The sequence below is a fragment of the Anolis sagrei genome, chromosome 4, assembly GCF_037176765.1.
Source record: "Anolis sagrei isolate rAnoSag1 chromosome 4, rAnoSag1.mat, whole genome shotgun sequence".
Classification (NCBI taxonomy): Eukaryota; Metazoa; Chordata; class Lepidosauria; order Squamata; family Dactyloidae; genus Anolis; species Anolis sagrei.
In genome coordinates, this window is record NC_090024.1 from 115,900,087 (window position 1) to 115,928,055 (window position 27,969).

A 27,969-nucleotide genomic window follows, 5' to 3' on the forward strand; every position below is an offset into this window, starting at 1 on the left:
GATCTGAGAGGCAGAGGAGGAGGTACGGTAATAGGATACAAGGGCAGGCCAGACAGGTAAAAGAGGTGTGTTTTTCTGGGCCCAAAGCCATTCATCTCTTTTTCCCATACCCCAGGCACCCCGGAAGCCTACAGCTTGCTCCGCCCTTCACTTACACCTTCCTGGTGAGACGCCCCTTCACCTCACCATCGGGACCGCATTAAGTCCACGAATCCTGATGAATGGATTTTCTTCTAGCGTACTTGTACAGCGTCACCCTTAATGCTTTCATACAGTCGCTGCATATGGCAGGGATGCGGACATTGCCATTTTTGAGCTTCCCCCACCATATGCGGCAACCACAGATTCTCCAATCCGATTGGAAGTTTCAGCACCCGCTCTATAAGACGACTCCCATGTATAAGACTACTCCCGCATATAAGACGACTCCTGCGTATAAGACAACCCCTGACTTTTGAGAAGATTTTCTTGGGGTAAAAACTAGTCTTATACACCAGAATATACGGTAAATGAACAAAAATCCAGTGACAGATCCAACATGTGAGAAAGGCAATATTAAAAACTCTTGAAAAATTAAATAGTTTTTAACTGGTCCTTAAAGGAAAATATACATGGCAACAGACAGATTTTTTTCTAGTAAGAGAGTTGCTGGATGCTTCAAGAGAAAAGATTGCCTTAATTTAGATGAGGTTGGGGACACGGAACAAGGTTTCTCAGGCAGAACTAGGTAGACAGGCTGATTTAGAAAAAGGCATGATAGGGTAGTCATCCGTACAAATTCTACAAGGGTGGTATATTAGCCTTCAGATCTAAGATAGTAATTGTACTATTACACTAGGCACTGAATGTCATGACTCTAGGGCACATGTATCAAACCTAAGACCTATGGGCCACATCTGGCCCGCAATGTCATTTTATGTGCCCTCCAGATGCTGGACTACAACTCCTTTATCTCTCATCATGAGACATCATGACTAGAGCGGATGGGAGTTATGACATAGTAACATCTGAATTTAGATACAAGGCTTGTGGATACAAAATATTGCCTTAATTTAGATGAGGTTGGGGACACGGAACAAGGTTTCTCAGGCAGAACTAGGTAGACAGGCTGATTTAGAAAAAGGCATGATAGGGTAGTCATCCGTACAAATTCTACAAGGGTGGTATATTGGCCTTCAAATCTAAGATAGTAATTGTACTATTACACTAGGCATTGAATGTCCTAACCTTTCCCAAACATCAGAGCCACAAGTGCTATTGGGTTGCAATTCCCATTATCCACATGGCGGATAACCAAAGTGATGGGAGTTGTTGTTCAATACGATCTGGGAACTCAAACTAAGTAAAAACTAAAGAGTATCAACCATTACATTAAAAAACAAAACAAATATAGTGCTCCATATGAGTGGATTCTCCATGCATGGATTCAATGGCCCTTTGAAGGCAACCATTATTATTATTATTATTATTATTATTATTATTATTAACCATAAGGCTGATGTGGCCTTGAATGAAAATGAGTTTGACACCCTGTTCTAGGGTAATATTCTGAAAATCACCATGTCTCAGCAGAGATATTTGGACTATGTGTGTGTGTAAAAGACCACTCTCACACATTTGTTATGTGAATGCCCAGGCCTTTAGACTTTTCCCTTCAGCCTACATCTACTTGGCTCTCCTCTCAGCATGCAGATACAGTGGCTTACCGTGTCCCCAGGCTGAGAGGAGTGCTGAGGCAGAGACACGTAGCTGCACCTTCCTCACACTCAGAGGAGAACCAGAGGAAGAAACATGGTGCTGGCGAGAGTCCTTTCGCCACTGCCATTTCTCCTTCTTTTCTGAGTCTGGGGAAAGCAGCCTGTCTTCTCCAGACTCAGAGAACTGGGGGAGAAACCTGGCACTGGTTAGAACACTCTCCTAAGTCCCATGTGTCTCCTCCTCCCATCCCACCCAAGCCCTTCTGGCCCTGCCCACACCCCCTCCACGACCAACCCTTATGGCCAGGCCCACAAGGTGACCCCAGGGCAAAAAAGTTTGGTGTCACCTGGTGGGCCTGCATAGAGAGATCTACAGCTGTCTGCTCATTTGCAAGCAAATGAATTCAGAACAAAATGGCAACTGCTTTGCTATATGTACCTTCTCAATAATATTAACACTGTAGGGGAGAGAAGCCAAAAATGAAAGGTAGTCTTGTATAGATCTTATGAAGACATAGTTTGCAACCACAAAAGAAGAACTCTGTAGTCTAATACTTTTTTTGAAAACACTGGCTTATTTACACATTGAGTACTACATGTTTTGGGGCCTTTCAGCGGCAGAGTTTCCTGCAAGATGCAAATATAATGCTGATCCTCCCATCTCTCCAGTTTGATAGTTACCTGTCCAATGTTTCCCAGAAACGCAGGAAAACTGGTCTGTCCAAGTGCCGTTTGTGATAACTGAGCTCTAACAGTGTTACATCCCATTTCTGGACATTTGGATCTAGACGAACTTCATCGTATTTAAGATGGAAAGCTTTAACTATAAAAGATGGAAGAGAGGACAGAACTATTAAACTACCACGCTTAAAATAAGAAATATACTTCCAATTATTGTGGTTCAGACAAAGACAAACAAAAATCTAATTATTATTATATGTCATTCATGAAATTCCAGAATGGAAGGGATAACTCAGGGCATGCAGCCAGGCATGAGGCGTCACTTTATGAGGTGTGGGAAACCTCTGACCATGGCAATATTTCCAATGTGAGAATAAAGAAATATCTTATAGATTCTCAGTGTGAAATTTCTAGTTCTTCACAAACCAGGAATATCCACATAAGCCCAACAGTGAACTAGTTGGTGTTCCTACCCACTGCATGCTCCCAAAGTTAGGATTACATAGTGGGCAGAGGTTTACCTGTACATCAAAGAGGCCCAAGTTCAAATTCTCACTCATATGTCCACTTGGACGTGTCAATCAATCTTACATGATTTTTTTTCTAAGAAGATTCAAAGCGGGAACATTCTCTCAAAATTCCAAGTTGGCAGGAGAAGGAAACAACAAATGTATGAGCAGTAAACTAACTCTAGGTCAACATAATTGTTTGGGTTCTAAAGACACTCCAGTCTAATGAGACTTCTAAATAATATTTCTATATCAGGAAACACATCTTTTTAAATATTGGAAGTGTATGTAAGTCTGGAAGGAAGTATTCCTTCAGACCATGGCATAAAAAGCTGATGTCTCTTTTAATGTGGGGACTACCATCGACAGTTCTTTTACAACTAAAAGAATATAAAATCTGCTACCCAATTAATCTGGAACACCTTTTTTAGTTTATTAAGTTCTTAAATTGATAAACTGAACCATGGAATCAATCAGCATAACTGTTTTTTTTTATCTCACCTTTCCCAAAGGATTAGGGCAGCATAGATTCCTAATGCTTGTTGCTAGCCAGTTACATCTTTTTGGATAACAGATATTGTTTGAATGCTTCAGAGTATTCAGAGAGGAAAACTGCATACACCCAATGGCCCTGAACACTACCAATTAGAAAAGACTGTGGCAAGGTTTATGTGACTCTTTAAACCATTTTTTCCTGAGGCTAAAAGCATTAACTTCATAAGCACTGTAGAGGTCAAGTAAGTTACAGAAGTGAAAAACACAGCATTACTCTACTAAGCAGTGGTTAAGACACATTTACAGCAAGGTGAATTGTACGATTATCCTGGATCAGAGGGCAATGTTGTCATGGAATGTGTCTGATAGCCTATTTCTGTTCATCCAAGTTCTTGTTTAACAATAAATTGCTGTGTTTAAATATGCCTTGAAAAGAAGGAATCTCAAGGAGGTCCCAGTTTCTATGCTGAGATAATGAGACATAGGCTCAATATGTTACCAGCCAATCTGTGGCTGATGCCAAAAGTTTTCTCTTCTGTTATTGGGATCCACAAAGTAGTGAGAACATAATAATGCTAAACTTATAGATCTCCTGATTCGAGTGATCATTTCGTATGGTGCTTGATGTGCGGGAAGGCAACATAAACCAAGAAACACATGGGAGGAGTCCTTGCAAATATTCTCTCTGTGACATTGGTCTTCATCACACATGTGAGAGACAGACTTGCAATGCCACATTCCTATGGAAATGGATCTCAGTATTAAAATCTAATCATGGGTGTTCTTTGCTATTTACCTTTACAGTTTATGCCAGGGATAGGGAATTGGCAGCCAACCCAACCACTCATTATGTCAACTATGGATGTTAAAAGCTTCAGTCCAACAACATTTAGGGGCCTGCAAGTTGCCTTCCCTTAGTTTACACATCACACATATCACAACAAAGAATCAGAACGCACAGGATTGAAAGCAGATTTGCTAAAATGCCTACAGGTGGAGTTTCATCCATTCAGCATCTGTCTGCATCAACAAGATTTCAGTCTGTTGGCTACATCATTTCTATGCAGAAAAGACAACTCAAGCATTTCTAATAAAAATATTAATCTTACACCGTGTTACACCATTTTTTTCTTTTAAAGAAAGCACAGGAACTCTATCTATCACTGGTATATGCATTTAAAAAGAAATCTATGAATGTCAAACACATCCTTTGAGTTAGGAGTAAAAAGTATTGAACATGAATCAATTCACTAAAAGTGACCTTCAAGTTCAATAGATTTGCATTAACATGTGATCGCAAGAAGACCTTTAAAATGGCATTCAGATAAAATATTCATGTTGGTTAAAATGCCAAAATACAAAAGTTCCCATTTAGAATGCTTACTTCCTCACAGGCATTTCTGAAATGAAGGGATAAAAGAAATTATTCTCTTTGGAAGCAACTGGTATACAATTCACAAATAAACAAATTATTTCACAAGAGGTCAAGAGCTATGGATTGTAAAACAGAGGCTAAAGCCATTTTAAGCTTTGTCCAAGCGACATTTGAAGGGATTTTATCCTGCATGAAGTGATATTGAGAGACAGTTTGATGTACTCTAGATGGAGTCTAATCCAGGATTTGCATGATACATTTAGAATTTTTCTTGAATTTAACTGCAGGCAGCTTTCTTTTTTTTCTTTTTATAAATTTCAATCTACTGTAACCATCTCACTAATCTCTATTCTGGAAGATTGTCAACTTGCATGGGATAACTTTTGACTTTTGTGCATGTTCGAAGGTCAGGAATCACATACTGACTCTAGATTGAATACTAAGATCTAAAAGTATCTATTTGTTATTCCTCCAACCTTGTTTGTGTTCAAGTGTTTCCTCTTGAGCTTTACGATGAACACTGGGACAAAATAGGTAATATAAAGGCAAAAATAAACGGATAAGGCTTGACCCATATCAGAATCCTTCTGATATAAACAATTAATTCTACAATTCCCAGAATATTTACTTAACTCTTACTTGTTAACCATTTATAATATAGGTCCAGCTGTTGCAGTAGAGCGTGTTGAGCAAGATACAACTGGTAGTAGGAGGGGAAAGAGGGCTGCTCAGGTGCTGGATAAAAAGCAGCAAAGGAAGCGAATTAGGGAGATATTCATGACACCTACAGATTCTGAATCATTTGAAGGTTTCTCAGATTCTGAAATGGAGGAGGAGGGAGATGGGGGCAGAGGCTTGAAACGGGCTACTCGGGAGCAAGAGTCAGATGAGGAACGTGAAAGGAAACGTATCCGGGAAATACTTAATGCTCCGACAGAGGAGGAGGATTTTATGGGGTTCACAGGGACTGATGGGACTCCATCAGCTCCTACCTTCTGAGTAACGAAGAGGAGGGTGGACTAGATCGGACCCGTGTACAGGAGATCAGAGACATATGTACACAACCAACATCAAGTGATGAGTTTGAAGGGTTTTCTGGAGAATGGCAACCTGGTAATACATGGGGTGATCTAAGTCTTGATAGACGCTGGAAGAGCTGGAGGGATGAGCAGTGGCAAGCAGTTGTGGAAGCAAAGGCACCTGAGAGTGATGAAGACGGGGTGGAGTCCAGCTCATCCTCTCATGAGGAGTTATAGGATAAAAGTAAGGTATTAAACTATTGGAACTTTGCAGTAGGCAAAGTGTTGTATTGGGCTTGGGACTTTGTTGCTGCCATTAGTCTTGCCTTGGGTCCTGGGACTGCAGATCGCTGTGTTTCCGTGCTTCTACCTTCTGGAATCCTGTAAGTGCTGACTGCTATCTTCCTGCTGACTTCAGATTGTTTTTGGGACGACGACTTTGTGCTTTGGACTACTACAGTTTCTTCTGGACGTGCCTTGACCTTGGACTGTTTCTAGACTACGTTTTTCCTTGCTCCTACCTTGTTTATTGGTGTTTATTGGACTCTGTGTTTTTGAAGCAATTTGCTGATACTTTTTGTTATCCCAGATTATATCCCAGTATAATCTGGATTATATTCCAAGTTGTGTTTTTTGCTTGGCTTTTTGCTACAGACTTTCAGTTTTGCTAGTAACACTGAGTTAAGTGTTTCTAAGCCTTTTTTTGTTACTTTAATAAACTTTGTTGGACCGTTACCCTTGTGTTTGGCTCTGTTAAGGCTTCTGGTTCACAACACCAGCTCACATTTAGTCCAGACTTCTGTTGGTTCATTAAATAGGTGCTGCGGTGGCAAGGCAGACAAAGTCATAGCTGTTGTACTGACAAAAGAAGGAAACTTCCAGTTTAATTCTCCAATGCCTCGCTTCCAAGTCGTCTGGGTAGGTCAACTTTGGAAATCACTTATTCCATGACTAAATGGATTGGTGTACAAGTTCAGTATCGCAACAGAATTTGGGCCCTAATACTAAAGAATTTAGAAAACAGGTATTTCTTCTCTTGAGCCTCACCTTTTCCACATACATTTTTCCTTTTCACTGCTTCACTTGGGCATCACAATGACAAGTCAACTTGAAATACATTATACCCAGGTTAGTAATACTGAAACAGAAGTCTGAAGTTTGGAGGGGAAGGAAAATTGACATGGCTGTGATGGGGAAACAATATGCAGCCTGCATCTGATTTGTGGGGAAAAAAAGGTAAATGGTAAAAACGCTAATTTTTTTTAAAGAACCATGTATTACAATGGATTATAAGAATACCCTGCCCTCCCGCTGGCAAGTGATTATTTACAATCTCACAAAACAGAAAAATCGTGGAGGATAGGAAGGGTTCAGCATTGTCATACACTTGCTTCAGCTGGACTTTAAATTGCCTCTTCTCTGTACTTTAGCTTTATAGGAATGTGGTATGAGCAGCATATTCTAACACACTGTAGTACGAAATAAATTATGGAAGCTTATCTGCAAGAGATTAACATAAGTCATGTCTGCAAAGGTATGACAGAGGCTCTGTGTGCCTGCACCTAACCCTAAACTAAAATTCATGGCTTAAATAAACTATAATATGCACAGGCTGTGTGTGGATGAATGAATTCGTCCTTTGAATCTTCACTCCTTCATTTCCATAGTATTTGATGCTATCAATTTATTTGGCATGCCATCTTGAATGGTGAAACAATATTCACTCAAAAGTTAGGTATAAACGTAATAGTTAAATCTTCCAGTACATTTCCTTAAGTCTTTCTTATGGTTTCTTCACTCTCAGTCTTTGTATTTGTCTCCAGATGTGGTTGGCGAAGTAGAGCTGTCGTTTAACAACTTATGAGGAGCCACAAATTTTACCTTCTCTGACCTACAGCCTACTTTTGTTTCAGATTTCACTCTAAATGAAACTGACAATACAACATTTCCTTACAGAAGCTGGATTGTAAACACTTTGGTTTCTTGATCAACTGAACTTTCCATTCTACAACCAACCACACAGGTGTTAGGGGTTTCATAATCACAACTACAATACTATATAAATAATGCATTTAAAAAAAAATGATAGAAAATTGGCATTAAATAAAAAGCTCACTTTTTGCAAAAATATCAACCGGTGATCCATCAGGAAGCAACCATGGCCAGCCCTTGAATTGCCAAGCAGGACCCTGAACAAAAACAGCCACAACACGGTCCCTAAAAGACAAAAAAGGGAAAGCACTGAATTCCTCATATACATATGCACACTATAAAGAATATAGGCACATATATTCGGGGGGAGAAGGGTGAGGTATAAATATAGGAAATAAATAAATAAATGCTACCATCATGAAAAAATTTAGCTTCAAACATATTTCATAATAACGTTGTTTTCTCCACCACTCAGAAGATAGCTATGTGTATGCCAATTTGGTTAATGACTTAGCAGGCTTATATAAGTCTTCCTTGTGGTTTCTTCAGGCAGTCCACATACAGGCAGCATGTGGACTGCCTGTAACTTCAGTCTATGCCAATTTGGTTAATGACTTAGCATGCTTATATAAGTCTTTTTTATGGTTTCTTCAGGAAGTCCACATACAGGCAGCATGTGGACTGCCTGTAACTTCAGTCTATGTTGACCTGAGTGGTGATTGTTTGGAAAAAGCATCAGAAAGATATAATGCTGGATTTCCACTAACATAAAAGAGGAATCTCATGGAAATGGGAATAAGCAACCAATCCTCATTGTAGCCTTCTGTATGTCTTCAAAACTAGTTCTGGAAGACTGGGAAACTCTCCAGTATCCGTTTTGTATGTGATGCAGAAACAAACAGAAGGAAGGAAAGAGAAGGATATTCTGTTCAACTTCATGCTTGTTTCAAAAGGTGACATAGATGTTGTTGTTATAGTTATTGCATTCCTTCAAGTAATTCCCAACGTACGGCAATCCTAATGTGAACCAGTTGATAAAGGCTGCACACTGATTGGATTTTGGTTGCCAACTTTGAGACCTGGAAGTTTATAAAGTACAAAATACAAAAGCACAAAACTCCATGCATTAGGGAAGTATGCATGCGTGTGTGTGTCACTGAGAGTTTATTTCCAGGCATAACACCAATACAACAACAAACAAGATAAAGAAACATATAAACAATGAATTGACTGATAATGAATCCTGAAATGAAGATTCAATCACCTCTAAGAAACTGATTGGAGAATAAAAATATATTTATATAAACTCAATATAGTAAGAATCTTTTATCTCACTGGACAAGATCTGTCAGCTGATCATGCTAGGAAAGATATAACACAAGCTGAGAGGAAACAGATGGAAGGTGGCTGAGTAGCTACACCGATATGGTTGTTATGCAAGCCAAATCAAAAGCTCTTGGTTGATAAATAATGACAACATTTGTTGTTCATTCGTTCAGTCGTTTCCGACTTCATGACCTCATGAACCAGCCCACGCCAGAGCTCCCTGTCGGCTGTCACCACCCCCAGCTCCTTCAAGGTCAATCCAGTCACTTCAAGGATACCATCCATCCATCTTGTTCTTGGTCAGACCCTCTTCCTTTTTCCTTCCATTTTCCCCATCATAATTGTCTTCTCTAAGCTTTCCTTTCTTCTCATGATGTGGCCAAAGAACTTCATCTTACTAATGACTACACTAGTAAGAGAAAAAAAGTATCTCTGCTCTTAATTGGGCTATGTTAAATAGTGAGACTTCCCATTATGGTTGTAATGGATGGCCTAGCCAATTTTAATATGCATACTGATACTGCTAGATATACCAGTGTCCAGAGGTATTAGCACCTGGATGTCTGTGTGTAAATTCTTTAAATTTGTTTCTGGTTCAAAATCATTAGTAAAACTTGATTACATGATAATTCATCAAAATGTTTGCAACTTTTTGTGTAATTGTAACATATTGCTATTGTGAAATATACTGCTTTGCAATTGAGTCCATCATTGTCAATAACATTTTAAATAATATTAAGTTCACAGTTCATCTGACACAAGCTCAGTAAAAAAGCATAATGCCAAATTGATGTTTCTAGTTATGAATACAGTGGACCCACAATATCCAACTCGCAGATTCAACCCACTGTGGATTTAAATTAACACCACACTTTACATTTGAATTTGCATCAGGGAGCATGCCAGTCACCTGCTTCTGCCTTTAAGGTATCAAGGATTTCTTCACAAGGCGGAGGTTGGAGATGGGGAAGAGCAGCCACTTGCTCTGCTGCAACCCTATGCCACTTTTAATAGGAACTTATAAACCTTATAAGTGAGACAGTGAATGAGAGGCTTATAAATCCTTATTTAAAATGCATTAGGGCAGATGGTGGCAAGCTCCAGTTGCCATTCTACCCTTGTTGTCAGCAGTGAGAATACTCAGATTAATGGTTGCTAGCTACCTCTAGATCCAATAATAAACATAACAACTTGTATGTAAAATCATACAAATGCCATAAAACTGATGACCATCATTGAGAGACCCAGATGAATTGTATTTGTTATATTAAACGAACAAGAACTTATAAATTAATTCAGAAGATATATTATGCCGCTATGCTGATTTTATGTATTGGTTGAGGAATGAGTAGTTAAAAGCAACAGAGCTTACCAATCTTGAGGCAAAAGCTTTAGAGGTTGATCAACCACACGATACGGTACTGTAACACTGACTGTAGTTCCACCAGGCTGCATTTGGTCTTTCCTTCTCTGTATTAAGGTCTCATTTTCTCGCTGACAGCCTTGCTTTTTCTTCTCATCAGATGGCACAAACCTTAAAGATATAAATGGCGAGAGAATTAATAGACTGGTACTAATTGATTTTGTACAGTCAAGGTAAAACCAGGCATTACACAGCCTAGAGATTAATCAGAAATTGGACAGAATCACAGTGAAGCATTGAACAATAAACGTTAACGCTGCTTCTAAACTGATCAAAACAATTTCACAAAATCCCTAGACCACTACAAAAGAAGACAAGTATATCATTTAAATGGATATTTACATCAAAAATAATGTTACTGGAAATAAATTCCAGATGAGTAGGTGTATTAATCTGTTTTAGCACAAGAAATGAAGAGTCTTATAGTACAGTACCATTCAGACTGTCAAATTTATGGATGCATTAGCTATTGTAGGTCATAACTAGATGCACGGGAGCGGGAGCAGGAGAGGATCTAGCCCCCCAAAAGCTTATGCCACTATAAATCTCTTAGCTGCCACAAGATTTTGTTTTTACTAGAGATGAAAGACTTGATACATCTCACAAAAGATGCCTGGGAATCTAATCCCAGGAATCGTTAAACTGTAATCCTAGGAATCATTTAGCCTCTGCACACACACTGCTTAATTTAGATATATTAAATTCAACATCACCCATAGCTGTCAAACTTCCAGTTTTTGTGAGTTCATGGCATGTTAAATTTGTTTAGAGTTTCAATAAGGGGAGGCATGGATTAAGATGGCAAGGAAGATGAAAGCCCTAAACAGGAAAGAATCTGGATTACAGAAATCCACTGAGTGGGATTTTATTGATTCAGATGTACATCCAAGCAAGTAAGTCATTAGGATAATTTAAGTGTTTTCACAGCAATAAAATTGCCAGCCAACAGGTTCTTTTCTTAGATAATGATCAAGGCATTTTTCCTTCTACCCGAATCCTACCATTTTAGGACCACAGAGTCACTTGCTGCCAAAGAATTATTTCTATGGGTAGGCAACAACAACACTTTATCGTTTCCAAAGACACAATTTGCTCCACAGCAAAAGGTGCACAACTGTTAGCAGATTAATAAACTGCTAAGACGATTAATTCCACTTAGGCAGAAAAAACGAATGGGGGACAATGCCTGGCTCGAGAGCAGTACGTGTGAAAAAGATCTTGGAGTTCTCGTGGACAACAAGTTAAACATGAGCCAACAATGTGATGTGGTGGCAAAAAAAGCCAATGGGATTTTGGCCTGCATCACTATTTTATTTATTTATTTATTTCGTGTACTTCTACCCCGCCCTTCTCAACCCCCGAGGGGGGACTCAGGGCGGCTTACAAAAGGCACAATTCGATGCCTGCACAATAATACAAATAAACCTATATATACAGCAATTAACAGTTAAAAACAATAATATATATCACAGTCAATAAAACCAATCTCATTCTCAACGTTCGCCAACTCAGAGTCCATAGCTTCATTCCACATTGTCCATTCCTATCAGTCGTCGTTGTCCTTTATTTATCTGCCAGATTGCCCAAACGCCTGGTCCCAAATCCATGTCTTTAATTTCCTTCTAAAGGAAAGGAGGGATGTCGATGATCTAATTTCCCCAATAGGAGCACAGTGTCTAGATCTAGGGAATTAATGCTACCCCTCTATTCCGCTTTGGTCAGACCACACCTGGAATACTGTGTCCAATTCTGGGCACCACAATTCAAGAGGGATATTGACAAGCAGGAATGTGTCCAGAGGAGGGTGACTAAAATGATCAAGGGTCTGGAGAAAAAGCCCTATGAGGAGCGGCTTAAGGAGCTGGGCATGTTTAGCCTGAAGAAGAGAAGGCTGAGAAGAGATATGATAGCCATGTATAAATATGTGAGAGGAAGCCACAGGGAGGAGGGAGCAAGCTTGTTTTCTGCTTCCCTGGAGACTAGGACGCGAAACAATGGCTTCAAACTACAAGAAAGGAGATTCCACCTGAACATGAGGAAGAACTTCCTGACTGTGAGAGCCATTCAGCAGTGGAACTCTCTGTGGTGTGGTGGAGGCTCCTTCTTTGGAAGCTTTTAAACAGAGGCTGGATGGCCATCTGTCAGGGGTGATTTGAATGCAATATTCCTGCTTCTTGGCAGGGGGTTGGACTGGATGGCCCATGAGATTTCTTCCAACTCTTTGATTCTATGATTCTAATTAAATGTAGGACAATGTGCATATGAACAAGGGTAAGAACACTGCAAATAGATACAAGTATTAGCCTGAGTTTAACAGAGGAAGTTTTCTGATCCCGGCTATCTCAGAGAGAAACTTGGCAACAGCCAAGGTCATGTGGGGGGAACCATCACCTAGTTAAAATTTTACATGAACTTGGGCTGATCTACCAGGTAAGTTTTCATTAGTGGGTAAACAATACGTAGCTGAGCCTGTCTGTAAATACTGCAGGACAATAAAATGTGATACATACATTCAACATCCCGGTTACTGCATGGACAAAGAGTTGCACTGAATGGGACTCCCGCAAATGTATTCAGGTAGGCATTTTAACAGATTTTAACTACACCCCTGGGTTTTAGCCACCTGCATGCATTCTCTGAGAAAATCTATAATAATTTGCCACTAAAGTCCTTTTGTTTCTTTCATACAATATAATGACAAAGCATACTAGTTTTCAGTGGTTGAATCAAGATGCAGAGAAGTTGAGATGAAATTGGGTACTCACTCACAAAAGTGAAATACAGCCCACCAGCCAATGTGGAAGGGGAACAAATGCTCAAAAATGGGTCTCATGAAACTCGGGATGATAAGACACCCAGAGAGCACCCAAAGATGTAATTCAGTATTAACCAAGGTCAAAGAAGGAGTGGCACTTGAATTGCTTTTCACAGAAAGAACATTCTCTGACTTCCTGGGGAGAGCCATTTGTAGATCTACTGAGATAAAGCAAGACAAGCTGAGGGCCCATGAGCTTCTTCGTCCCTTGAAAGAGGTTCAGTCTAGTTGGAGAGGAGAAATAAAAAGAAGAGCATCCACCCTTGTCTGCATCCTGGCTAGATACCATGTTGCAGTGCTCCCCTCAACAGTCGGTATGACAGATTTGTCCACACTTCTCTCCCTCTAACTTTCTGGCTGCTTTATTTTGTGGCATATTTAAATATTTACTAAATAATTAGGAATAACATTTTTTCATTATAGAAAAATGTTATTCCTAAAGCAATAGCATCATTTTCCTTTTTTGTATAATTTTTTATTGTGATATATAAAGAAAAAAAGCATACAATCTTCAAAATTCAACTATCAATATACACACATTATTTCCCCAGTCCCACCACCTCCCCATTCCCACCCATGAACCACTACCCATTACTTCCAACACCATGCCATATAGAACTAGCATCTAACAAAACTATCCTTATCATTACATTAATAAATTCCTCATGCAGCTATTTCAAAATCTATTTTTGTCTTCTTTTTTAAATACCCAAAGGCAAGTCTCACAAACTCTTCATTGATTCTTCTTCTTAAGCTATTGGAGAGCTTGGCCATTTGGATATACTCAACTATTTTTTTCTCCAATCCTTAATGAGTAGTTCTTTTTCCCCCTTACAAGACTTTGTTATTGTAATTCACGTAGCCACAAATCTATATTGGCAAATTTCTACATCATCTTTTTAAACTCCCTCTTGAAACAAGCCCAACGGACATCTTTCTGGTTTTTCTTGATCTTTTTAGAAATTATTTTATTAGTTTCTTTTGTCACCTTTTTGAATTTTTTTTACCTCCTTACACGTCCACCAAACAGGGAAGAAGGTGCCTTTCTGCACTTTACATCTCCAGCATCCCCCCCCCCCTTCCCGGTCAGGTTTTATCAATTTTGGGCATTAATTCAGGTAGTATGTAACTTCTTTTTTTTTTTTTTAAATTATTATTGGTAAATAACATAAAAAAACATAAACATTGAACAAAGAAACATTAGACATACAAATATTTATGTAACTTCTATAGAACATTTTATACATGTTTTCTCTAATGGACCCTGATATTGAAAATTTAAATCCCTTATTCCAGAAGTATTCCCTATTATCCAAATCTATATTTTTCCCTACGTCTCTAGCCCAGGAAATAATTACGGTTTTTATTCAGTTATCTTCCAGGATATATTCTAGAATATATTTGTATAACCTAGAGATCAATCCTTTATTTTTTCTCTCTCCAAAATATTCTTCAATTTCCTTTTGGGGAACCCAATTTTAAAATCTTTTCTAAATCTATGCCATACTTGATGATACCTAAATCAGTCATTTATTTTTAGCTCTTCTCTCCCTTTTGATTTCCATTGTCCTTTTTCTTCCATTAGATATTCCCTATACATTATTCATCCCTCATTATATGTTGGCTTTAGTATTGCTTCCAAAGGACGCAGCCATAAAGGGATCTTGGGCTCTATCCCTTCCTTATATCTTTTCCATAATGTTAGAAGGCAAGTTTTATTTTCTGAAACCAGTTGATGTTTTTTACCTTCACTGTTTTATTGTTTTAATGATTGTTTTATTGCTTGTGGATGTACTGTTTTTAACTTGATTTATGTCTAATTGTAGTGTATAATTGTAATCATTTGTACTGGCATTGAATTTTGCCATTATTTATGTGTAAACCGCTTTGAGTCCCCCTCGGGGTGAGAAAAGCAGTATACAAATACTATAAATAAATAAATAAATAAATAAATAAAGTATGTCTGAAAAAATGGACTACTACAACAAAAATGAACAGTTCTAAACAATCTCAAAAGAAGATGTCCAAGGCTCGATGCAAACATAATGCTACCAATCTGCTAAACAGGTGACTGTTCCATGACGGCTCATATTCTCCCCTTCCTTATAGTACAATTGGTATTAATTTCTTCTTTCTTTCTCTTATTACCAATTGTGTACTAAATCTACTATGCTCATAGCAGAACTACCGACATTTATTTCGTTTCAATTCTCCCAAGCCTTGGGTTAGAACTCAGCTTTCAAACCTTGGCTAAATTATCCACGGCTAGTGAAGTCTGGCAAGGTATCTATATTGGAATGGATGGGTGTGGATGAATCCAAAGTCCACTCAGATAAGCTCAAACAACATGACTAATATAACAGCCGTGTTATGCCAAAAACATAATAATAGATTTTAGTAGTACAAAATACAGAGCTAAAGGCCAACATTTATCATAAAATAGAAGTTTGTGTTTTGCAATGTGTTGGAAGTTCTTTTAAATATAATACAACTTAATGTCTGAAACTGACAGAAAGGGAGGAGGGAGGCAGAAGACAATTATGTTATGGATCTTAATACGTCCTGCATGTTACAGCAAAGGAAGTCCTTGCAATCTATACAAAAGCTTCTTAAAGCTGGAAAAAAGGGAACAGCTGCTACAGCTGACCTAAGTCACTCAGAGGAACTTTTGTTGCTTTTAGAGAACCATTTTCTGGTTCTTTTCCTTTTAATCCATTCTGGCTCCACGGGTTTGCATAATAAGGTCGGTTTTGTTGTAGACACTAGTAGTTCGCGCGCATACCGCAACGAGCACGTGCGTCGTGTACCGGCATGCCTCGGGAACAACTGTGCTCAGTTTCCGCTCTGTAGCTAACCTGTACAGTTCTGTTCTGTGCTTTAAAAATGTTTAAGACTATCAACTCACCCGCCGCATGTGAGGTTTGCTCAGTGATACGGTTTTTGTCAGCAAGGAACCTGCCTGCTGCAGAAATTCATCGACAGATTGTGAAGTGTACGGTGATACTGCTATGAGTGAAAGCAAAGTGCGTAAGTGGGTACGACAATTCAAAAATGGCCGTGACAACGTCCATTATGAGGACTGCTCCGGTTGCCCTTCTTTGATTTGGTGGCTTCAGTTGAAGCGAGGATTCGTGAAGAGGGTATTTTAAAATTGGTTCAGAGGTATGATAAGTGTTTGAACAAACTTGGCAACTATGTCGAAAAATAGAGTGAAGTATGTACTTTCTGAAAATAAATTTACTTTTTTGAAATAAACTTTCGTTGTGTACTTATGTTCAAACGGACCTTACTTAAAAAATACCCCTCGTATATGGACTACAGATAACTACAAAATAAATAAATAATCAAAATAAAGGTTGAGATATAATGGAGAATAGCAACAGATAACTGGAAATATTGTTGGACACATATTAACTGTTTGAGAATCATAATACACACAGATTAAAGAAAGAATGCCAGTCATACTAGTGCCAGTCATACTAGTGTACTGCCAGGTACTGACTTCTCCTACTACAAATAAATCCTTCTAATGGTCACAAATGGTTAGTGGCAAAACACTGTACTTGCTGCATGAATACTATATGAAGTAAAGATTTAGTGCAGCTTCCCAAGGCTTATAAAAATAGTGCAGGAAGGTGGTACATGACCCCAGTAAAACTAAATTGTATGTATAAGACCGTACCAAAAGACTGCTGGAAATGTAACGAACATGATGGGACCTTTTTTCACTTATGGTGGAGCTGTACAGAATCTCAAAAATATTGGAAAAATATCCATGAAGAAATGCAAATAATATTTAATAAAAATTTCCAAGAAAAGCTGAATATTATTTATTGGGAATTGTAGATGAAGATATCAAATTGGACTCGAATGAGGACATTCTGTTTACGTATTTGACAACGGCCGCCAGAATTGTCTTCGCCAAAATCTGGAAGCAGAAAGAAATACCAGAAAAACTCCACTGGATAAACAAAATAATTGAAATAAAGGATATGGATATGCTAACGTTTTTGTTGAAAAAGAATACAGGCAATATAATCAAAGAGACAAATTGGTCAATAATTGATGATTATATTGAAACAAGGCATAAAGAACTATAATTGGACTGAGAACATGGGGATGATATAAAATGGAATATATTATTTTTCATATATAAAGATAAAAAGAAAATTATTTGCACGAGCTGAATCAGAAGGGAGTCCCAATCCCTTTTTTTTTTGTGATAGTCCTTTGGATTTTTGAACTTTTTGATTTTTGATGTACGTTTTCCTCTTTTCTTTTCTCTCTCTCTCTCTTATTCCTCTTTTTCTATTCACGGGTGTTATGGTTTTTGGCACTTTCCTACTTTTCTATCTTCTTATATTATTCTCCCACTTTCGCTGTAATTACATAAAACTCAATAAAAATTTATATAAAAAAAATAGTGCAAGAAGGTGAGAACTTCAAACATAAAATCTGCTAAAGGTTGATGTATTCATTTTTCAGTTACAAGACTAGAAGAAATATTTTTTTAAAGGATGGTATTAAAGACCTACAAAATATGCCTTAAATGTAACATGTTAGGTATTAAATGTTCATTTCGTAAGGCAGAACCCACAAAAAACACGTATGCAATTTGCCAGCAGCTTCTATAAACTGTAAAGTGGATTGAAGGGGAATAATTTGCAGCACATAATGAATGCAGCCTAGCACATTCCTTATCTATAGTGTCTTTCTTAAAATTTGGTCCCCACACTTCCTGCAGCTGAAATTCCAAACCCATATTTGTGACAGAAACAGACACCTGGGATTGCAGTTAAGAGAAAAGCTTCCAAGGTGCTTGTTAAGTGAATTTCATACCAGTCTATCACACGTTGATGCTTGCAAGTCTAACAAAATCTAAAGGTGTTAGTGTAGTAAAAATAAAAAAAGTTTCCAAATGTGTCTGCCCAATCAGACATGAGTTCACAGTGAATCACCAGAGTATTCAAAAGTAATCTTTTTAAGGAACTTCCATGTGTTACAATATTAAGGCCCTCCTGCAGCAAACTAGAGTTCTCTATCGCCCAGCTGTTGCAAAAAGCCCAACAGCTGCAAACATGGGAAATTATCAAAAGACGCACAACACTATGACGCAGAATTTTTTTGTTTACAAAAAAATGATGCCAGAAAATTACTTAAGACCTTTGATGCTAGGACAGAGAAGATGGTGCAGTTGTGATGAGATGGATAAAGAGAAAGGTTAAATCAGAATGAATGGAATGAAGTTTTTTAAAAAGGTATGTTTCTTTTTTTTTCAATTCTGGGGCAAAATCCTAAGAAACTGACAGAAAGTAGATCCATGAAAGATTGGGGGGAAACCCTACTGCTTCAGAAAGGCAGGAGTAATTATGGGATCCATTATAGTAATAGCCATGTACTTATTTGAACATTCATTAAGCAAAATCATGACAGTTAGATGGAAGTATTTAAGAACTGCCTAGCTAAGATAACAAAATATCTCAATTGGAATTGACAGAGAGCCACAAATGGACAAGGACAATTGCTTTCATGTCCTTGCTTGTAGGATCCCTGCAAGCATCTGGATGATCATTGTAGAAAACCAGAGTGCTCAGCTAGATGTAATATTTAAATTAAAGGAATCTGACTTTGCTTCCAAACTGCATGAAAATAGCTCTGGGTCTCTGGAAGCAGTCTGAATATTCAAAAGTGCCTCCGAGTGATGTCAGTTCATCTGAGGGTCAAGCCATTACCTCAGTGAGAAAGCCTTAATTGGAAGTGAGGATGGAGGTCATGTACCAAAAGGACTTCAAAAAGCAGCAGGCCACTTCTCTTAACTATAAGATAATTAATGTTGGCTTTCCGCATGGGGCCTTTCTTTAAAAGTCCCATCAAAGCAGCATATTAACCCACAGTTGTAACAATGTAAGATACATATCGTTGTTATGTGACGACTTCATGCTGATTTCAACTTTCAACAGCCTTATCATAGGAGTTTCTTTACTAGATTTCCCCTTATACTCATGGTCAATTTATCCATGGGTCAATGTGAGTGTTATACCTTCACTTTTACTTTTAAAAAGGTACCATCCTCTTCTCTGAATAGAGTGGTGAAAAGCAAGAGCTTTAAAAAAAGCACCAACCCCTCTAGTCTTTCTGTCATGGAACAACTTCTGGTCCTTTTCAACTTCTAAGCAGGGAAACTGTGACGTATGCATGGGATTGATTTATGTACTGATATAAAACATAATGTGAGATTTGGTACTGACTTCCTTTTAAGGCAGTGGTTCTTAACCTTCCTAATGCCACGACCCCTTAATACAGTTCCTCATGTTGTGGTGACTCCCAACCATAAAATTATTTTCATTGTTACTTCATAAATGTAATTTTGCTCGTGTTATGAATCATAATGTAAATATCCAATATGCAGGATGTATTTTCATTCACTGGACCAAATTTGGCACAAATACCCAATATGCCCAAATTTGAATACTAGTGGGGTTGGGGGGAGGGACTGGTTTTATCATTTGAGAGTTGTACTTGCTGGGATTTATAGTTCATCTACAATCAAAGAGCATTCTGATCTTCACCAATAATGGAACTGAACCAATCTTGGCACACAGGACTCCCACAACCAACAGAAAACACTAGCAGCGTTTGGTGGGCATGGATCTTGAGTTTGGGAGTTGTAGTTAAACGACATCTGTGGACTCAAACAATGATGGATCAGGACCAAATTTGGCACAAATACTCAGTATGCCCAAATGCAATAGACCTTGGCATTTGGGAGTTGTAGTTGCTGAGATTTATAGTTCACCTACGATCAAAGAGCATTCTGAACCCCACCAACAATAGAATTGGACCTAACTTTCCACACGTAAGCCAGATGACCAAGAGAAAATACTGTGTTTTCTGATGGTCTTTGGCAACCCCTCGGACACCTTCTCGCGACCCCCCCAGGGGTCCCGACCCCCAGGTTGAGAAACACTGTTTTAAGGTGAAAGGATGTGACCTGTTCCAAGACAGCCCAGTGGTCTCTCCTGATTGAACAGAACCCTTATCTCCTGAATTTCAATCCAATGCCCATACTCCCACATTACTTCATTTTCTGAAATGTAGTTAGATTTTTTTAGCAAGATGGGTCTGTACTATCTATTTTGCTGTAGGAAATTTTGGAATATTTTCAACTCTCCAGTAGATGCTCATAAATTTGGCACATATACCACAAGAAATATCTTTCTTTTAGGAAATCAGGGAAGGAAAACATTCAGTCTGAACTTTGAAAAATAAAGAAGGACCATAAAGCATAGACACGCATTATAATAAATATATTAAGAAAGTGAATCCATTTTCCAGGATTGTGCACACTGCATACCTCTGATTGATATGTAATATGTTTCTCTAAAATAATCACTGACCTTTGTTGTTGTTTTGCCAAGTAATCTACATTTCTGTTACCAGTTTTCATCCACAAAATCAAATGACTGTTTCACAAAATAGGATGTGCTGTTTCCAGAATAAACTACCAGTTCAGATTTGAAAACACTTTTTTAAGAAGTACTTTTTAGTCAGCTACTTACTTCAGATCCTGCAGAAGATCTTTTGCATTAAGCATAGTTATTAAAGAGGTGGTAGCTGCTGGAATAATGATTATGGGTGTTCGAGATCCTGTAGAGAGAGATTTTTTTTTTAGAAAATTTAATTTTAACAACAATACAGTTATCACTATCATTCCTTACCTGGTGCTCCCTTTCTCTCTCTTCCTTTTCTCTCTCTTCCCTCCTCTCTCTCACACACACAATTATGCAAGTTTGTAATACTATCTATAACTTGACACTTAAGACACACTGTTTCTTGTTATAAAAGGGTCAACGAAGTTTGGATCAACTCACCCTTTTTCTGGTTTGGAGGTGGTCTTGCTTGGGAGACTGTGAGGAAGAAAATATGTCACAAAGTGAGCCGTATACAAAAAGAATGTGGTTCTCAATGAAATGGTTCAACTCCTTCTAGAGTAAATTCTCACAATTAACTGGTCTGGAGTAACAATCTCAGTCCAGTTCCAGTTTGTATATTGGCTAAGAAATAAAATGACATGATTTGGTTGACTTTTGTTTTTTTGTTTTTTTTTAATGACTAGATCATCTTGCTCATTGTTAGCCTCCAAATTGCAAAAAAATATCACGTTAGCTTATTTTTCACAAGAAGATCCATTCAGGGGGAAAGAACAAGTTATAAATGAAGTTTTATTATTACAAAACATTTACAGGGCCTGTACATCCACTGGAAATTAAAATGCGTAGGAAAGCCCACTATCCCAAGAGTTAATTTACCCAGAAATAGCAACATGAAAATAGTAATAAAACTATCGGCACAGCTTAGTTGAAACTCATATCTCCACATTCTTCTTGCCTAAGAATTTAGCCATCTCTTTACTACTCTGCTGTGCTAACATCAGTGTAGAAGAAGTTTTCTCCCACTGCTTTTTTCAATATCTCGTTCGCATGACAGTGCAGATTCTCCTGCTGTTGCCCCATCTCACAAGGAGAGGCCAGCAACCGCAGATATACATGCTGCTTGCCTGAAGATCAATATGATTCTACAGTGAAAGCATAAAGCAACAGGAACAAATCATTCAGCGTTGTCTCAGGGTCATGAGGACTTCAGAAGAATTAAAGCAGCACACTATGATACACCAAGCTGCAGGGAAAATGTTCACCAAAGCCATCATGTTTTAAGAAATGATGAAACAACGTACTTAAGTAACCGAGTGCTTCTTTCAGGACTGCACATGCACCAACTTCAAGTTGTACAATGCGAAAGTCTACTGATATTATTATGTATTGGCTGAAGCTGTACAATGCGTAACTCTACTGACATCATTTTCTATGATAGCCAAATATACAATTTAAAATTTACACAGTGATCATGATGCCCACAGAGGTCATATTGTGTTTTATATATTATAAATAAATAGCAATAAAAAAGAAATTAAACCATGTTCATAGAGAAATTTTGAGAGAATGCTGCATGACACATTGCTCATTGCTTTATACAGTGCAATACGGAAGCTCAGTCATGATATGGGGCAGCTTTTGTACTGATGAAGGCCTGTATAGGCCTTTCAGTTAATGTGTGTGAAATCGCATCTGGCAGTGTGACCCCATGTGTGACAATTCATCCAGATGTATTTCTGCTCTTGCTATTTCTACCCTTTTCATATCATTGCCTGTCAGCTCCAAACACATTCTTATTCTCAACAGCCCTGGTGAGATAAATATGACAGGCAGTGTGACCTTTCTAAGCACAGGCATACAGCCGCAGAGATAAGAGAACCAGTAAAGAATCACAACGCGATGCAACTCTAAATACATTAGAATTCTATCTTCAAAGATATTTTAGATAAATCTTATTTATATATATATATATAAAATTATTTTTCCACTGGATAAAAATAAATAGGATAAAATAATTTATGAAGAGCCGTTGAAAAAGTGCCTTTTTATAATCACCATGAAAAATTGTTTCTCTTAATGGTTGAATCAGGAGAAGCTGCAGGGTATATTTCTTGCTGGAAAGGCACTGAGAGCTATTATGATAAAGATGCCATTCAAACTGACCTAACTTAACTAAGTAAATTTTACTTACTTCCAATGTCTCTGTATTATATTGTTATTTAGCATCTATTAAACAGAATTATCTCTTGAAATCACAGAATCATAGAATCAAAGAGTTGGAAGAGACCTCATGGGCCATCCAGTCCAACCCCCTGGCAAGAAGCAGGAATATTGCATTCAAATCACCCCTGACAGATGGCCATCCAGCCTCTGCTTAAAAGCTTCCAAAGAAGGAGCCTCCACCACACTCCAGGGCAGAGAGTTCCACTGCTGAATGGCTCTCACAGTCAGGAAGTTCTTCCTAATGTTCAGGTGGAATCTCCTCTCTTGTAGTTTGAAGCCATTGTTCCGCGTCCTAGTCTCCAAGGAAGCAGAAAACAAGCTTGCTCCCTCCTCCCTGTGGCTTCCTCTCACATATTTATACATGGCTATCATATCTCTTCTCAGCCTTCTCTTCTTCAGGCTAAACATGTCCAGCTCCTTAAGCCGTTCCTCATAGGGCTTGTTCTCTAGACCCTTGATTATTGTAGTCGCCCTCCTCTGGACACATTCCAGCTTGTCAATATCTCTCTTGAATTGTGGTGCCCTGGTGTGGTCGCTATTTAGCACTGAAATTGATGCATGCCCACTAGAACTTTTATGGCATCTATTCTTGACATGATCAGTTCAAGAAATAGTGGGCCTTGTTACTTAGCATATATTGAACACCTCTTGAAATCTGAGATACTGAGCACCCACTCTCTTCTGAATGCAAATACTATGAACGGAAACTCTAGGAACAAAGGTGCAGGACATGTCAACACTAAATAAGTTGAAGCAATTGGATTGTCAAGCATTTCCCCATGGAATATGGGAAATATCTGTGGAACTCATTGCCTCCATACATTAGAGCAATGTTGGAGTTGCGACCTTTTGTAAAGGCACTCAAGACGGCTGTTTGGTTGTGCATTTAAGTAATCCTATCTAATTTTTCAAATAGTCACTGTTGAATGTTTTTATGTTGAATGTTTTTATATTGTGTAAATGCTATTTTAGACTGTAAGTCGCTCAGAGCACCTTGGTGGAGAGCGACTAATTAAGAAATAAAGTGAAGTGAAGAAGTAAAGTGAAGAATACTGTCTTTTGGCAATGGTAGTGAGATAACTCAGAGATTCCTAACTCCCTTTGCAAGAAGTACAGCTACTCAGTTTGTCTACTCACACAATCATTATATCAAACTATTATTGTTTCGGTGAGAAGTTTATCTTCATCCCCTTGATTTTAGATAAGGATTACTCGATAACTACAAACTGGGGCCACAATACTTTCCATAAATCAAGCATATAATAATCAGAAGCGCAGCCAAAGCCTAGTTACACATTTTAATATAAGGTTTAAAAATAAAATAAAAAGAACGACTAACAATCATATACATAATTCATAAAATAGCTATACCTGGTCTTGGTACAGGTTGTGCTGCTGGAGTTTGAGTCTTCCGTGCTGAAGCTCCCTCCTTAAAAAAGAAAAAAGAAAAGAAGACATAGAATCAAGCCTTTAATAGAGCACAAATCACATTTATGTACTTATAAACACAGACCTGGTAAATAAGAGCACAGCTACAGTTATTAGTAATTTTTTAAACAGATATCTATCTATCTATATATAAATGCTCTGGTCATAATGAGTACCTTAAAAACAAAAGAACCAATGAACGAAATCACACCAAATTTGGCGACAAAACGTCTCACAACACAAGGAGTGACCATCACTCAAAAATTATTTTTTTTTCATTTGGGAGTTGTAGTTGCTGGGATTTATAGTTCACCTACAGTCAAAAGAGCATTCTGAACTCCACCAACAATGGAATTGAACCAAACTTGGTACACAGAACTCCCATGACCAAAAGATAATACTGAAGGGGTTTGGTGGGCATTGACCTTCACTTTTGGAATTGTAGTTCTCCTCCATCCAGAGAACACTGTGGACTCAAACAATGATGGATCTGGACCAAACTTGTTAGAAATACTCAATATGCCCAAATGTGAACACAGATGGAGTTTGGGGGAAATAGACCTTGACATTTAGGAGTTGTTGTTACAAGGATCTATAGTTCACCTACAATGAAAGAACATTCTGAACCCCACCAACAATGGAATTGGGCCAAACATCTCACACAGAACCCCCATGACCAACAGAAAATACTGTGTTTTCTGGTGGTCTTGGGTGATCCTTCTGACACCCCCCTGGTGACCCCCCCCCCCCGGTCTTGACTTCCCAGGTTGAGAAATGCTGCCTTAAGGCCATCCAGTCCAACTCCTTTCACCAGGGCAAGAAAATATAATCAAAGCCCTCCTGACAAAGGGCCATTCAGCCATTCACACACACACACACATATATGTATATGACAGATGCAAAGATTTGAAAGGGACCCCTAAAGAAGGACAATGATATGTTGCATGTTGCAGAGTAGGCAAACCAGACAATCTCCACATCAACACTGACAAAGAAACAAGAAGAAATACTGTTTACCCATAAGCATAAAGACATTGCATATATTAGAAACCAATGCTTTCTCATTACTTTATTTTCCAACTCACCAGACTGGGCCACAGCAACGCGTGGCAGGGGACCGCTAGTATATATATATAGACCAGAAGAGCAATTCTGGCTTCCAAATCTTTCTTGCAGTACCATATTTAGATACTTTGACGAATGGAAACATTTCTCTATACCTAGGCTTGTCAAGCTAATGTCCTCCCAAATTCCACAGGAGTTCTGGGCCCCTAACCCAGCAAAAGTGGAGTTAATGGAAACCTACAGTTTCATTAAACTGAATGTGGACAATGCCTCTTATGAAAGCCTGCAATTCCCTGTAACGAAAAATCACGGAGGAAAGCATATTTGGTGTCCATAGTACAGCACACGAGTTCCTATAATTACATTATCATTTGAAACTTAGTGCCAGGAACAATCAAATAATCAGAGGTTATTGAATCCAACAGATGTGATTCGGTATCACATCAGAAATGTGTATTTTTATTTGCCAGTAAGTTCTACTTTGTGGAGTTTGTTCTTAAGTTAGGATGTATAGAAATGAATCCTAGCCTTCAGTTAAGAGATTCTGTTAAGCATTGGCTCATCTTTAGTTATAAACACAAAATATCTACAATATAACATGCATGCAGGCTGGACAGCCAAATGTTCCAAATACCAATTGCAAGAGAATAACACAAGGCACCAGGCCTGTAGCAAGGGAGGGGTTTTAGGGGTTCAACCCCCCCCCCCGAAATGTTTCAGATTTTTTTAAAAAAACCTGGTTTACTCATGAATTTTAACTGGTTAACCCAATCCCCATGCTGCTAAGTCTATGAGATGCAAAAAAATCAAGAGTCCCTCCAGAATTGCAAGCACTATTATCTCAAGCAAATATTAGCAATTTATTCACACTGTCATTACTTGCAGCAATAGCCGATGTAGTTGTTCTGGTACAGCTGTACCAGGAGCTCCAACTTTATTTGCTTTGTATTCAATGTTTGCTTGCAGTCCTAGGTTTCAGGGACTCTGCAGATAGGTGGCTTCTTTGGTTGCAGTCATAGGGCAAGTCACCTGTCCATCATTGTTAAGTTTTGGTCCCGCCCCTTGCTCAGGGCAATTGGGAAGGGAAGGGAGCCATTTTTAGTTAGTCTCAGCAAGGTAAGCTTATGTATAGGATGTGTGCAAGCTTCCCCTGTACAAAAGCTTCAACCCTTAAGAACTTCTGGGGGAGAAAGGTCTTAAGAGTCTCCAAAGAATTTCCAGGTAAACAGCCCTAAAGACCAAAGAACTCCAGCTGGAGAACATCTACTGCCTTGCTGGTAGGTCCACTCGGCGTTTGAGACGCAGTTCGACCCGGTAGCGGAGCCCACATCAGTAAGGGTTAGATTACAGTCAGCCTGGGAGAAGTTAAAAAGGGGATTTTCCTTTAAAGAAGAGGTTATTGAAGACAGTTGCCTGTCTTCAGATTAGGAATTCACCAGTTGCCTAAAAGCTTGGAATCATTTGCTTAACTTGACTGAAGACAAGAGAAGTTTCTGTTTGATTGTTCATTAATAAAATACTTTGTTGTACTTCTCAAGCCATCTAAAGACTGTTTGTGGTGGAAACCTCTGAGAACTTCTCTTTAGGCCCCCTGGCTTCCCGCTGGGCAAAGGTTGCACATCCTGTTCTAAAGACAATTATTTACAGGCCCAGCGCGCGACAGAACAGTAGTGAAGCAACCAAGTTGGGGGGGGGGGGGGGATGTTGAATGCTCTCATTAAGGAGGCCAGACTTGGTGGAGGTGGTTGACAAGGGCGGAGCTGCAGGCTATTGAAGGCTGCTCTGCCTCCTGCTGTGCTCTTTGCTTCAGCGTGAGCTAGGAGGCAGGTTTCAACCCCCCCCCCCCACGTGAAATTTTCAACCCCCCCCCCCCCAAATTTCAACCCCTCCCGAAATTTTTTTCTGGCTACGGCCCTGCAAGGCACTCCCTCCATATTCTACTTGTGAGTTTCACATGGCCATCTATTTTAAAAGTAGAATGCTAGATTGGATAATCTTTGGTCTGAGTCAACCCTATTTTCTTTATGCTGGCTTCATAGGTAAAACGAACAAAAACACCCTTCTCCTTCAATTATAAAATGCAGAGCAGTCACTTATTACTGTAAAGGAATATGCACTGTCCCTGTATTCATTCAAATGAAGTGTTGCCGTTGTCAAGGGGAGTATCTGTGTACAAGCAGCAAACAGCTTGCCAAGCATAACAATAATCTTTTAACACGCAGGAGTCAAGTAGATTATTTTAAAATTAGTTAGGGGGAAATGTACCATTTTGATGACACAAAAATTAGATGTTAATAGGCGCATACACGGTTGACATTAAATCAGTGTCTAGCAGCAGCAGAAAAGTAAGCAAACATGGCATTTTTCCTAAGCAAAGATTATCCATGCACATCATCATCACCTGTGAAAACCATGCAACCATCTATATCATTATGATTATGCATATTTGAAAACATTACAGAAGAATGTTCCCAAATGAGCACAGCTATGACAAGTGAGTGGGAAGGTTACACAGCACAAAAATAATCTCTGTTTAGTAAATATCATT

At 38.6% G+C, this 27,969-nt stretch overlaps 2 protein-coding genes across 2 annotated transcripts in view; one reads left to right on the top strand and one right to left on the bottom strand.

The window, feature by feature from the left end:
- Window positions 1-27,969, bottom strand: part of CDC73 (cell division cycle 73) — a 164,717-nt gene that overhangs the window by 3,903 nt on the left and 132,845 nt on the right. The window contains exons 11-16 of the mRNA XM_060774537.2: window positions 24,300-24,357; window positions 21,144-21,179; window positions 20,832-20,919; window positions 10,407-10,568; window positions 7,893-7,993; window positions 2,379-2,520 (exon numbers count right to left, since the gene is read on the bottom strand). Of these exons, the coding sequence (XP_060630520.1) occupies window positions 2,379-2,520; window positions 7,893-7,993; window positions 10,407-10,568; window positions 20,832-20,919; window positions 21,144-21,179; window positions 24,300-24,357 (587 nt within the window). The remainder of the gene's footprint in view (window positions 1-2,378; window positions 2,521-7,892; window positions 7,994-10,406; window positions 10,569-20,831; window positions 20,920-21,143; window positions 21,180-24,299; window positions 24,358-27,969) is intronic.
- The window catches only part of B3GALT2 (beta-1,3-galactosyltransferase 2), a 54,672-nt gene continuing 39,645 nt past the window's right edge, over window positions 12,943-27,969 (top strand). The window contains exon 1 of the mRNA XM_060774539.2: window positions 12,943-13,034. The gene's annotated coding sequence lies outside the window, so the exon portion shown is untranslated. The remainder of the gene's footprint in view (window positions 13,035-27,969) is intronic.